We start from the raw sequence: 14,788 nt of genomic DNA on the forward strand, positions 1-14,788 counted from the left end.
TCCATCTCAGTGACTCAGACACGTGCTATGTCACATCAATCACAGGAGACCTTTATTTTTATGACAGACAATGCAAAGAACTAAGTGAATCTGATATTTTAAAAAAAGCCTCAGCAATAGGACAGATTATATAACTCCCGAAGACAACAAAGTACCGTCTCTTCCATTTACCAGGCAGTGATGGGAACTAATACATTGCTGTTTGCTCGTGGCACAGTTATGGATCTACTCATATTCTGACATGGTATTTCAGAAACAGGAGACAAACATAAAAAGGAGAAAGTCAGGCAGAGTTTGGCTTTAAGGTATAAGTATAACAAATATTCATTAATAAAAAGCAGCCCGATTTGAAATTCTCCTCCGGTGTGTAAGCAAAGGCTTACATACTACTCGGACATAATCCCACATTTTCTAACCCACCAGAGGTAACACTCTTTTTACTTTTTCCTGCCACGGTTGTAGCTTCTCTGTCTCCTCCTGGCCACACCTTCTTTAGACAAATACCTACAGAGTCTATCTCAAGTTCTTGGCATAGGTCCATGTTTCTTCAACAATAATCTGTAGTTACTTTTGCATTTTTTGTTTTGTTTTCTGAGATGCGGTCTCACATATCTCAGATTGACCCAGGATTTACTATGTAGCTGAGGATGACTTGGAACATCTGATCCTCCTTCCTCGCCCTCCTGAGTGCTAGAGGCAGAGATGACAGACGTGGGCCAGCACCAGTTTATGAGGTGCATGCTGGGGGTTGAACCCAGAGCTCCATGAGTTCCAGGCAAGCATTCAACCAACTGAGCTACATTCCCAGGCCAGGGCTACTATTTTTTGCTGGCCTTCTGGCTGACCCCACCCCTGGATAATTCTTTGTCATTTGGTGCACAATTTTTCAAAATCCTCTGAACTTCAACTATATCTACAGTATATCCAGTGTTCAGAATATAGCATATTAGATTTAGGTCACCAATTCTCCTTCTTCTGTCCCTAACACTTGGCATTTAATATGGCAAGGTCATAAGATTTATGAAATATTTATTACATTACAAATCTATTTATGAAGAACACCCATCCCCCATCCACCATAGTGGAACACTGTTAATCAGGATGTCTGCTCATGTGATAATACTCCCTTTTAATACAGCCATTTAAAACCTCAAGAAACAATAAGCTCCTCAGCAAGGACTTATAAACAATCACTTTTGAATTCCTTAAAAAAGGAAACAGACGCTATGCTGACGCACAAACACTTGAAAAAAAATCAGGGTTTAAAAATAGCAGAGCACCGCCCTATAGATCAAAACTTGTCCAGTCTTTAAAAGGTAAGCGCCCAAACTGAACTCACGGAGACACAGACTCAAACCTAACAGAGAATTCTGAACATTTGTGTATGCGTGCCGAGACAGCAGTAAGTACATCAAAGAAAAAGATCTGAAGTTTTCTCAGTTTCCTTCTTCCACAGAAGAAGTTGACCATGTAGAGGAAACAGTTCTCCGCACTGATGTGTGTTCGCCATTGTCGTTACCCGGGCCTCAGTGGTACCCACTTTCTACCACTCACGACCAGACCAATGCACTGCCACCAACCATTTTCCCACCAGCGCTGCTTTGGCTCCTAACTAGCTGCATTTCATTGTCTCCAGCAGCTCTAAGAAATGAACTTCCGGCCCCGCTTCCCCTTGTGACCCTACTTGGTGGCTGCTCACTCTAGGGTAAGGAAGCTGTCTCTCTGTAGCACTGCCAAACTTAAAATAACCCACCCAACGAGTAGCTTCCTTCCAGAATTCGGGAGGAAAGACAAGCTGTAAGTTAGACTACATCAGTCAGTCATTATTCGTGGATGTTCCCCATAGCCTAACTCACCTCGAGAGAAATGCGTTTTTCCAGAAAGCTTTCCAGTTACAGAATGAGCTATTCTGATAGCCCAGTGATGGGGTTTTGTCAGGAAAACACCTGGTGGCAAACACCTGTAACCCCAACACTCGGGGGCTGATGAACTTAGCACCAGCCTGGCTACCGGTCCTCCCTCAAATAACACAGAAAAGTAAATAAAATGATGGGGCTAAGGGTAAAGGCCAGTGATGGAATAGTTTTCATGCTCAGGGATAAGAGACGGATAGGATCTAACTGCACGCAAATCTGTACATCACAATACTCAGAACGTATTACCTATTTCAATGAAAAAGAAAACTATATCTCTTCATAATATACCTGTATGTGTCCCGAATGAATAACCATCATGAGTAATTAAAACTCCATTTGTTTCTATTATTAATCATGTATAACATTTTTAAGTGTTATCATATTAAAATAACTTTTTAAAACTCAGTTTGCAAGTGTCAGTGGGAAATGGACATATAGTCTGCTGAATAAAGCAGTTAATTTCTAGGCTTCATTCCAGAATTAACTGATAGGCTTCCTAGCAAACTAAACAACTCTTGGGGGTCTCGGGCTTTTGCTTATGAACTGAGGGTGTGCACAGCTGCTGGCTCTAACCGTGTGCAGCCCTCGTTGTAACTGATTGTGTGACATTTGAGAGATCAAGTCAGCGGAAGCCAAATTAGACCTGAGCTAATCCTATGTAAGCCAGTTTTCTCCTGTTTTCAGTATGTCTGAGCAACTCCTAGTAATCTAGATGATTGATATCTAAGTGCTGTCTGTGTTACATCGTTAATTAAATTTCCTCGTGTATTATATACAGTGCCTTTCACTATATAATAAAAAGAGTGAGTTACTAAGTTTAGCTTGTTTTGGTGTAAGCCACAACCTGTTCTACATGTTCTCCAACAAAAGCACCTAATAACCAACTAACCAAATCCAAAATCCCCTTTTGATTTGGGGAGACTGAATAAAAGGTAACAACAGACTAATGTTTTCTATCAAGACAAGTGATAACTATCTGTTGTCGGTGGAGGAGGCTGACACTACTGCTTGTGTGTCTTATAAAGCCATGAATGTCTACCGAAAGCACACTCGATACTGCCGGTACTAATCAAGAATGGACTCTCCAGAGTAGTTGGGCTATTAAAAAGTTCTACAGTGCAAGTGAAGACTTCAGGAAGCGACATCAGAGTATGGCTACTAACACTAAGTTCATGGACGTCAGGCTCAGAACTGATCAAAGATGCTGGTGGATCCAGTTACACCTGTCACATAATATAAAACAGTCAATCAAATTCAAAACAGGACAAAAGATGTCAAAAACTTAGTTATAACATACTTTTTTTTTAATACTAGAAGAATTAAAAAAATTTTTTTTAAGCTTTAAAAAGTAAAACAGGGGCTGTAGAAATAACTCAGAAGTTAAGAGCACTGGCTGCTCTTGCAGAGGACCTGGGTTTGAATACTAACAAAGTCCTATCTATAACTCTAGTCCCAGGGAATCTGACACTTCTGGACTCCACCAGCACTGTACACACATGGCACATAGAGGTACACATAAAAATTAAGACATCTTTAAAAAAAAGTAGAGTCATGTCATTAAGTTAAATTCCAGTAAACTTAACTTCATCAGAATTGTACTAAGTTAGAAATTTAAGTGTTACATTAAGAAAGACCATAGAAAATATTACTTTATGCAAAAGCTATAAGTTGATAAGTCATCAAATGTATGTGATAATATCATGACAAAAATGGACTTTAGTAGCACTGAACACATAAGGAATGAAAGCTGCCAGACCACGTAAAACCTCTTAGCTTACTAAAGTATACTCATTTTAAAAAAAAAAAAAAGATTTCCAAAATAAATCAAAGGCATAGTTCCCCAGAAAACACTTAGTTGTACTGCTAGTCATAAATTAACTCTGTTAACTACATCAGTTACAAATGTACAGGAGTGTTATAAAAACAGATTGTAGATCTCAGAATACAGAAATAAGTAACAACTGACTCTTCTAGAAAACAGAAGCACTTGTTCTCCAGTGCTCCTCACCAGCTGTGCTGTAGGGAAAATTAAGTATTGCTTAATTTTTTGTTGTGACGTCTATGGTTTTTGTTTTGTCCTTTTCTTAAAAAACAAACAAACAGTATTGAGGATAAAATGAACAGATTTTAAATTTGCAAGGATTTAAAAACAAAGACAATGTGGCAAGGTAAACAACTTGAACTTTTATTGTCAAAAAATTGAGTATTTTAAACCCACAAATTTTGGGTTAACAGTATTTTTATAATTTTATAATTATTGGTTTTCTTTCTTTCTTTCTCTCTCTTTTTTTGTTTTTTCGAGACAGGGTTTTCTCTTGTGTAGCTTTGGAGCCTTTCCTGGAACTCACTCTGTAGCCCAGGCTGGCCTATTTATCTTTTATATAACTATAGAGTAGCTTAAATTTTCTTTTTAATATATATTTTTTTAATTTTGAGTAATGAACACACCGAGTATAGACATTTCTAGGTGACAATTTACAGTAAAACTAGAATCCCAAGTGAGGCTTCTCTTATTATTCAACATGTCTCAGCTACTATGCACCTACCACTGAATAACTCGTGTGTGGAGACATAATGTGGATAACGGCATACAGTACATTATAAAGTGGTTTGAGAGTACTAATAAAAATATTACTCAAATTTCACTTCTCTCCCTTCGGTAGTTCCCAGCCATATAGAGCTCTGCTTGTGTATTAACTAAATTGAGCAGAAGAGCCTTGTTAAATGCTCTTCGGTTCACTGAAGTGAGTAAACGGACGGCTGTGTAAAAGCCTAATCTCACTGGCACCAGGACACCTTCCAAAGAAACAGGGAACCCACTTATAGGACTTCTAAAAAACTGGGAAAATACTTTTCCCCAGAAACATACATTTCCTAAAAATAGGAATATATTTAAATGAGAAGTATGGGGATAGATTTTAATTTTCACATTCAGGTATTTAAGAATACCATATTATGACTTATACTGATTTTAAATCATACATGTCTTTTAAAGAAAAGACATTCTTTGAAAATATGCATTTAAATTTAAATAGCTTTCACATTCAGTATTTCATTTATGCTTTTCAACAACACACTAAAGGTAGCTATTTTGATGTTAATTTTTGAGATGAAAAACTATGGTTCTGAGACATGAAGGGAAAGAGTGTGAGTTCAATTCTGTCTACTCCACCACAGCACTAAGATGTGACAATGACCAGGCATCCCACTGTGTGTCGAATCCTGCCTAGCATCCGTCTAGGTTGTCCAGACTGGTCTGTCTTCTGTTTGCATAAATAACAAGTAAGAACAAAAACTGAAAATGGTTTCCAGATTTCCTAAATATGTGTAGGAATGGAGAAGAAGAAAAGGCAATACTGTCTCTATTTCTGCCAGCAGCACAATTCTGATGATGGGTGACTATTTAAAATCCCACTTAGTTTGGAACCCAGTGATAGAATAAGAAAAGCAGTAACACAGGGCAGACACTTTTAGACGCTCACGTTGATGCTTCATCCTGTCCTACTGCTTTTTACTGGATAACTTCAGACTAGTGACCTTTCTCTTCTAACTATGAGTCTAGGTTTAAAATAATGGTTGTCAATAAGGTAGAGAAGGAAAGACTTTGAGAAATAGAGTGATGGTTTTAGCCAAAGCTTCTCTGTCACAAGTCTTTGCCTGCTGTTAGTTTTCTATTTCAGGCATCATAACGCACCCATCAAATCAATCAGCTTGAACAGAGAAAGACAATCAAAGGTTTCCTGTCTCTTACCTGCATACATATGGTATGTGAGCCTCTCGATCAGCTTAATCACAGTCCCTGCTTTGATAATTGGAATCCCAGCCTTGGGCAGCATGTTCTCCTCAAACAGAATATTCTCCTCAGAGTCTGGTTCTGCAAACCTGTACACATCAGCACTAGGCAGCCTCATCTGCTCCTCCTTCTCTTCCTGCAGCATGGTCACATCGAGCATTCGCTCCAGGGTACTCCGGTACTGCAAAGATATCAGGGCTGCCATCCAGTTGTTTTTCTCTTCAGCCGACTTGGCAGAAAATATAACACTATTTCCATCTTTCAGAATTATTTCAAAAGCATGTTTATATTCACTGGTGTCATCTTTATCATTAATTTGTACCTTTCGCATAAAAAACTTTTCTTTAAGACGATATTCTGCATTGCTAGCACCAGGAAGTCTTGGCTGCCCGTGATTTGATTTACAGCAAATCATTAAGCCATCGAAGAGAAATATGTGTCTCTCGTGTTTGGCTCCTACACGTGTAAGAGTTCCTTCCATTATGAACTCATTGCAACACTGTCCAATGTCTTTCCCCTCCCAACCATCGATATTCTTCTGAATCTCGTTCATTTTCTTGATTGCTAGTTGCTTTCCCTTCATTTGCTGGCTATAAAATCGACATGCAGACTCACTGGGTGAAGGAAGAGACACTATTAGTACACAGAGACAGAATCTACAGTTCACGCAGGTAGGGTGGCGGGGTACAACAACTTAAAACATCGCTGACACGGGGCTTGCTAACTCCTAAATATAACATATGTAATCACACAACTCGGGAAATGACAAGAGCACAGAAACTTTTCTCACAGTTATAAAAATAACAGTGATATCCAACTATATAAATACAGGTACAAAATGATTATTTCTGCCTGAGTACTAAATATTTAGAAAGACAAATATCAAAAAGTAGCCCAATACAGTTAAAAAAAAATAGATGAAAGTAAATTGTAAGTATTTTTAAAGGAACAAGACGGAAAGGTAAGAGCATACAGCACATTATAAATAAGAAAGCAGAAGACCTGCTACCTGAATTAATGTCCCGAGTTATCCAGTCCCTAACTAAACTAGCCAACACCTTCTAGGCTGACTGACCTAACAGTGACGCTGGGGTGCATCTACCGTCAACCTTGCTCTGTCGCCTTCGGCTCTTGTCTGGGAGTATGTGGGGAAAATGCACAAATATGAAAGGTTTTTCAAACAATAACAAATTCTCCTGGCTTTGATGTCACTTCCTGTGAAAGAGCAAGCCTGTCACTCACACCGTTTTCTCCATTGTTTACTTGAGGAGGGAGCTAAGGCCCTGATTTATACCACAGCCTCCTCAGGACAGAAAGGAAGAGGGTTAAAGGGGAAATACTCACCTCAGTCTTCGCTTGGCCAGACTCTTGGAGCATATTTTTTCCAAGCCACTCTGGACGTTCAGCAGAGCTGTGATAGCTTGTTTCACACATTCCTTATCGTCTTCGTCCTCACTCTTTTCTTCCAACTGCTGCCAAGTCCAAAGGCAAAACAATGACCTCGCTTTATTTAAGGGTAAAATTCACATTCGTTCAGCTTTCTCTACTTGAGTATTGAAATGTTCTATAAACACATCTTTTTAGATTTTATGTGCATGAATGTTTTGCCTGCATATATGAACATGTACTACATGCGTGCTTCATGCCCATGAAGGTCAGAAGAAAATGTCAGATGCCTAGTACTGAAGTGGCAGGTGGTAGTAGCCCACTATGTGGGTGCTGGGAGCTGAGAGCTGAACCTGCATCCTCTGCAAGAGCAACAAGTAGGTGTTCCTAACAATGGAGCCGTCTCCCCAGCCTCTAACTTCATTCCTGAAGTATTTTCTGGGCTGTGGATATAGCTGGCAATGTGTTTACCTAGCACACATGAAGTCCCAAGTTCTATTCTCTGACATCACATAAAGCAGATATGGTAGCAGATGTCTGTAAGCCTAGTACTTAGCAGGCACAGGCAGCCTCAGATACCCAAGACTGTCCCTGAAGAAAAAAGCAGTTCTCGCTGTTTCTACAAGGTTTGGTAGCACATGCATGTAATTCTCGCACTTGGGAGTCTGAGGTCAGTCTGAGCTCCAGACCCAGAATGTGTCTCATTACTATCTGTTACCAGGTTCTTGGTTCTTTCTCGGTGTGAAAGAACATGTATGCACTCGGCACTCACAGTCCTGAAAAGAAACAGCACAGAACTGCTTCTGACGCCATAGGACTTAGCATGGCACCAAGCACAGAGATATCCACACCCTCCACCCTCCAGACAGGGTTTCTCTGTGTAACAGCTCTGGCTGTCCTGGAACTCACTCTGTAGACCAGGCTGGCCTAGAACTCACAGATATCTGCCTGGCTCTGCCTCCCAGGTTCTGGGATTAAAGGCATGCGCCATCACTACCTGGCTCACAGAGATAGTCTTAAGTGTAGAATAAAAAAATAAAGTTCAAGGCTGGCAAGATCACTTAGCAAGTCAAGCTGCTGCCAAGCCTGATGACCTCAGTTCAATCTCAAGGACCCACACAGTAGGAGGAGAAGACTGACTCCCTTAGGTTGTTCTCTGATCTCCAAAAACATGTGCCCCCATCCCTCTGCTCATCCCCCTACAGAAATAAATGAATACATGTACAAAAACAGTCCTTAACATTGTAAAGAGACATACAAGTCAGTAGCATACAGAGCAAGATTTGACAACTAAACAGAATACTGTTCCCTCTGTATTTTGTCCCAAGTACAGATCGTGTGTGTGTGTGTGTGTGTGTGTGTGTGTGTGTGTGTGTGTGTGTGCAGTGCCCTCATAGGTCAGATGGGGGTGCTGGTGTTACAGGTGTTTCTGAACCACCCAACATGGATGTTGGGAACTAAACTCCTGTCTTCTGGAAGAGCAGCAAGTAGTCTAACCTACTACGCCATCAATCCAGCTCCTGTCCTTAGTATTTTACATACCTAATGTACAAAATTCTAATATAAAGCATATACAAGAAAAAACTGTTTAGAGATCATTTGATTTTCTATTCAAAAAATGTTTCATGTTTCAGAGTCTTTTATGTATCATTTAACTTGCACTTTGCATAAGGAATATATTGGCATATGAAAAATACTGCTTGTGTTTTTATTTTATGTGTGTGGGTGTTTTGCCTGCATGTATGTCTGTGCACCATGTGCCTTGGAGACCAGAAAAGGATGTCATATCCCCCTGAAACTAGAGTACAGACAGTTACCACCTGGCATGTGGGTACTGGGAACTGAACCTGTGTCCTCTGTGTCCATTAAGCCATTTCTCCACTACTAGTATTTTTAAAAACCACAACCCAACATTATTTTTCCCCCTTTTCTTCCTTTTTCTGGGACAGGGTCTTGTGTGCCTTCAGCTGGCTTTCAATTCTCGATCCTCCTGCCTCCCCTTAGGGTTTGGGACCCCATGTCCGGCTCCCACAGTGCTGGGGCTGGAACCTAGTGCTAGCAGAGCACTGTTAGCAGAGCTCCATCTCCATAAAGTGTCCTGATGGAATATGTCCATCGGGAAACATATTCCTGCCTCCATAGTTAACAGGCAAGCATCCAACATTTCAGCATAATAAAGACCTTTTTTTTTTTTAATGTCAATTAGGGTGGCCTCAAACTCACAGAGAATCTACCAGCCTGTCTCCCAAATGCTGGGATTAAAGGTGTATGGTCAAAACACCCAACTAATAAAGACCTTTCTGTATGTGCATTCTTTTATTTTTATTTACATTGATTTAAACGATGCAAAATAATTGAAGCTAATTATCCTTAAGGAGATGGCTTACTGTTGCCACAGAAACAAAGCAGTAATAGTTCATATATAAGTGACAGCAGAAGCATCTCTTGCTACTGTCCATGGGTGCCTGGTACCAACCCTGGAAACTTACCTATCAAGTGCACTCTCTCCACTAAGATTATATCGCACAGACACTGAATGTCATCTAAGGAACCATATTCTAAAGCACAATGGAAATGTGCATGTCCTACACAGATGATAAAATGTATCTTTTCACAGGAAAGGAGCCACTCATCCCTTGTTTACTTTCTGGTTCCTCAGAACGAAGCAGTGGGGAAGCCAGGTGTGGTAGCTCAACTAATACAGCACTCAGAGTCTGAGGCAGAAGGATGACCACAGCTCTAAGGCTCGCTGGGCTCCAGAGTAAGCTTTATGCCAGCCTGGGCTAAAGAGTAAGGCTTGTTCACATCTCCTCCTGGCCCCCTGACTAACAGAAAGAAGCAAAGTAGTGATTGAGGTATAATGCATGTACAATGGAGCTCCCAGGAAATCCTACGAGACAGATGGTATAAAAGAGCTGTCAAAGGAAAAGCATAAGCCGGGCGGTGGTGGCGCACGCCTTTAGTCCCAGCACTCGGGAGGAGAGCCAGGCGGATCTCTGTGAGTTCGAGGCCAGCCTGGCCTACAGAGTGAGTTCCAGGACAGCAGGGCCACAAAGAGAAACCCTATGTCAAAAAACCAATAACAAAAACAATATTCACAGAAATATTCTGAAGAATAAAAATTCATTATTTTAAACCAAAATAAATTGTACATGGTATTTAATTTTGAGGTTCTTGGTTTTTGTGGTACTGGGGACTGAACCCAGGACCTCAAGCATAATAGGCAAGCATTCTACCACTGAGTTACATCCCTTTCCCCACCTCCACAGTGTATAATTTTATGAGTTCAGTTTATTAGTAAACACAGAATCACTAGAATGGCTTCCCTTTTAAAAAGGAACAGATGAATTAATGATTTTATTTCTAGAAACCACTTTTCTCCAACATAATATAACATGAACACCATTTACGTAAGTGACTAGGCAGGTTCATGACTGCTCGTGACTGTCAGACCAAAGATTTTTTCACTAATGTACCCAATGAACTGAAATGACATGAAAAGTTACAGATTTAGAACTAAGGTCTTTGCAGGTTTAATCCAATGAGGTCATGCTAGATCACGACTGAACCCTACATCCACTAATCTGGAGACTCTGTACTAAGGAAAGGGAGGCCTGGACGCTGACACAAAGAATGGGAAGTGATGGACATGAGGCAGGGAGAGTTGGCAAAGCCTCGAGTGAGGTTACTTGTGAAGCCAAGGAGAACCCTGCATGGCTGCCTCCTCAGAGCTGAGAGAGGACTCTTCCCTAGACCCTTCCAGGATGCAGGCCTTGTCAGCTCCTGAGTTCAGCCTCCAGAACAGAAGAATAAAGTACTGTTGTTTTCAGCCACTAAGTTTATATTTTGCTACGTCAGCCTTAGAAAGTATTAGTGTGTCCATACTACACATAACAGACTTTAACCTGATTTTTAAAATGAAAGAAACGTACTTTCCCTTAGGTTACATGGACCCAGCATATTGCAAAGAGAATGAGGGTAATTCTCCAGGATATTAATCAAAGTCGTTTATTTTGTTGAACCACTTTGTTAATATTCAGAATCTTGGTCATTATAATTAATCCTAACAATCCAGTCTAATTTTGTTTAATAAAGCAAACAAAGCTTCATATAGAAGAATCACGTTATGAGAGCAGATGGTTTCATAAGTGCAGAAGGAAGTCTTTAATGTCTCGAGCTTGTCAACAGGTCTAAGGACTGACTGTCTAGTTTGGTGGAAATAATGTTTTGAATTTGAGTAGTATTAAATTAGCAAAACTTTAGGTCAGAAAGACAGCTCAGTGATTAAGTGTACACAATGTTCTTCCAGAGGACCCAAGTTTGATTCCTGACATCCACTCCAGGAGGTTCGCAACTCTCTGTGACTGCAGATCCAGGGGGTTTAAGATGCTAGCCTCTGAGGGCATCTGCACTCACAGCATGCACACAGACACACTCACACATACACATATGCATGATCAAAAATAAAATAAAAGATTAATGGAAAAATTTTAACTGAAAAAATTTACTTTTTAATTGACAAGTAAAAATTGTATATATTTATGGTATACACCAAGGTGCTTGATAAAAATAAGATGTTTAACAATATGTACTTCCAAATATTTTTCTCAGGTGTAAATTCTTAGAATCTACTCACAGAAATTCTCAAAACTGACATTATTATTTGCTGTATTTACCATAATGTACACACACCCTCTCATATGTATGTATGTATGTATGTATGTATTTTTCATTCTGAGATAAGATCTTCCTTTGTAGCTGAGGCTAGCCTCACATCTTTGTTCCAGGCCCTGGATCCTGAAGCATGTGCTACACTAGACTAAAATAGATCTCTTGAATTTATTCCTCCTGTCATGAGAAAAGACTCAATCCAGTGAGGAACTCACCCAAGCCCTCAGAGACAGGAGGACTATGTTAATGTGGGACTAGCCCTAGCTAACCCTTAAGGGGATCTGGTCCCAATCAGTTTCCCTCAGCTTTTAGAGTGGGCTATAATGTTGTCGTCATACTATGCGTTCATCTAGAGGTGAAGCCACATTTTCTGAGTTCACAGAGGAATTGCAGTCGCGGTCACAATAAGCAAAAAGGCCCTAAGCAGCTGGCCACCAAGGTCATTTTACTGGAGGAATGTGACAAAACTCTTCTGGTAAGAGAAGGGCTTAAAAGAGCGAGTTTATACAAGAGCAAAGCTCCAGCAAATTTCAATTCTAATGAGATCAGAAGTCTATTTCAAAGTCCATTTCATTTTCTTTATCTTCCTCCATCATCCAGGCAGCGCGTGTTAGTGAACTAACCAGAAGTTAGGCAAAGCCCCTTAGCTTAATCTCTCACATCTGTGTGCTTTAATACTTCCTGAGTGAGCTTATTAAATTCATTTTAATCATTTCAATTAATCCTAACTCTTTCTTTCTTCATTTCTAATTGAAACTTTATATCTATTGACAAGTCTCTTCCCAATGTCCCCGACCTCTAGGAACTACCAAATTACTCTGTTTCTGAGTCTGACAGTATTATGCTAATACCAGAACAATTTTACCCTATGAATTTGTAAAGTTTAAGGCATTCTAAGTTCCCCAAATAAACATGTACACATAAAATTTATAATTAAATTTCTTTTAAAATACAGCACAACACATTGATAGGAATTCTAAGAAAATACTTACTTTTGCTACTCATTTAACAAGCATTTAATGAATGATTTAAATGTCAAGTACAAGGCATGAGAATTCAAAGGCATACGGCTTTGTTCTATTTCTCAAGGACCACAACTGTCTGAAGATGAGGCAGACTCACTCTACAAAGAGGTCTGAAGACAGGTTGGTGGACAGAGAAGCCCAGGGAACGAAGGGATGTTCTTAGGGAGCCGATTAAAAGTTAGAGAAGGAGGAATTCCACCAGGCCAGTGGGACAAACAGGAAACCAATGCGGCCCTGCACTGAACCGGCAGAGCCGGGGCGGCTGAAGCTATGGGCAGGACTAACTCCTGAGATGAAATTAAGAGCTAGCAAGCAGCGAAGCTCAAGAATTCAGACTTCCTGTTGCAAGTGCCAGGGAACCAATTGTACCTTTCAATGTGAGAGTTCAAGGAAGTACAAAGACCATATAAGGAAGGGGCTATTGTGTCTATTCAAGTGATATGAAGGTGATAACACTGTGAATGGACACATGTTGCTGAACATAGATTCAATTCTGATGTTAAATCATGAGGTGCAGCCAGTAAGGGAGAGAAAAGAATCAAAGTTGGTGTCATGGATGGGATCCTAGCTGGCCAATAAACACTGTGAATACAGAAGAAAATCAGAGATCTGGACAGGCAGGAAAGCAGGAAAAGTGCGGGAAACGTGTTAAGGACAATGAGAAACATCTCTAGTGATGAAAACACTTAAGTGTTTCTATGAAGTGTTAAAATTCAGTGTTTTAAGCTGATGGTGCTACCCAGGGAAATAAGCATTCTATAAAAAGGAAACCAGGACTCAAGAAAGTAAAGTGACTTTTCTCTAGCCACACAGTTTGCTGGCAGAAAGACTTCAATGTCTACAAGATCCCAAAACCCACCCAATATACAGATAAATTATGGTTAGTGTCCAACTGCTCCTCAAATCTTAGCATTTGGTACCTCCATCTGCCCTGATCTCATGCAATCAGTTCTGTCTCCAGAATTACCAAGTATAGATGGACATTTGGGAGTAACAACAATCCCCTAAAGAGAAAAAAATTAGAATACCAAGAATCTCCTGTGTATGGGGGTGGGTGGGGGGGTATCTTTTGGTTGACTGAACCTCAGAACCTCTCCTGTAGCTTCCCTAGGTGAACTACAAACATACTCCTGCATTACACAATCTTGCAAGGCTGTTGATAAGCTAGTGTGTACTGCTCGTTACTCCATTGACTTAGATTGTTTCCTGGCGCCAGCATCTCCAAAAAGAACCGGAGCAGCTGGGAAGACGGCTCAGTTGCTAAAGGAAGGGCTTGTTGTGCAAGTGAGGACCTGAGGTCAGGTCTCCAGTGCCCACTGACAGTCACACACTACACACCCGCCTTCAAGCCCAGAACTTGGAGGCGGAGGCGGAGGCGGAGGCGGAGGCGGAGGCAGGCAGATTTCTGTGAGTTTGTGACCAGCCTGGTGTATATATTAAGTTCCAGGACAGCCAGAACTACAAAGAGACTCCGTCTCAAAAAAATAAAATAAAATATAAAATAAAATAAAATAAAAAAATAAAATAAACAAACAAACAAAAACCCATTGGTGGAGACAGGCGGACCTCTAAAAATGGCTGGCCAGCAATACTAGCTGGATTGGCACATTCTAGGTTCAATAATAGACATTGTCAGACACCTCCAAACACGGTGGTGGCTGAAGAAGACACCCAATGATGACTTCTGTCACACACACAAATAGGTACCACCTACTCACACGATATACAATAATATACCTTGAAAATTCTGCTCAGTGAAAATAAGCTGAACAGCACACCAACAAATACAAGCTGAAGTACAAGCGAGGCTGGCAAGAGGCTTGACGGGTAGTCAGTTGAAGTTGCATCACTAGGCCCCACGTGGTGGAAGGAGGGAACCAACTCTGCAAGTTGTCCTCTGGCCTCACACACACTGTGTGCATGTGTGTGCGTTTACGCATGTATACACATGCAAAATAAATAAGAATACAAGCAGTGCATTCATGCTGACAGAATCA

The 14,788-nt window shown here is 40.5% G+C and overlaps 1 protein-coding gene across 2 annotated transcripts in view; it reads right to left on the reverse strand.

The window, feature by feature from the left end:
• The window catches only part of Sos1 (SOS Ras/Rac guanine nucleotide exchange factor 1), a 91,511-nt gene that overhangs the window by 33,029 nt on the left and 43,694 nt on the right, over positions 1 to 14,788 (reverse strand). For both annotated transcript variants that reach the window (XM_076558727.1, XM_076558728.1), the window contains exons 9-10: positions 7,054 to 7,181; positions 5,668 to 6,323 (exon numbers count right to left, since the gene is read on the reverse strand). In XM_076558727.1, the coding sequence (XP_076414842.1) occupies positions 5,668 to 6,323; positions 7,054 to 7,181 (784 nt within the window). The remainder of the gene's footprint in view (positions 1 to 5,667; positions 6,324 to 7,053; positions 7,182 to 14,788) is intronic.

Source organism: Peromyscus maniculatus, chromosome 22, assembly GCF_049852395.1.
Source record: "Peromyscus maniculatus bairdii isolate BWxNUB_F1_BW_parent chromosome 22, HU_Pman_BW_mat_3.1, whole genome shotgun sequence".
Taxonomy (NCBI): Eukaryota; Metazoa; Chordata; class Mammalia; order Rodentia; family Cricetidae; genus Peromyscus; species Peromyscus maniculatus.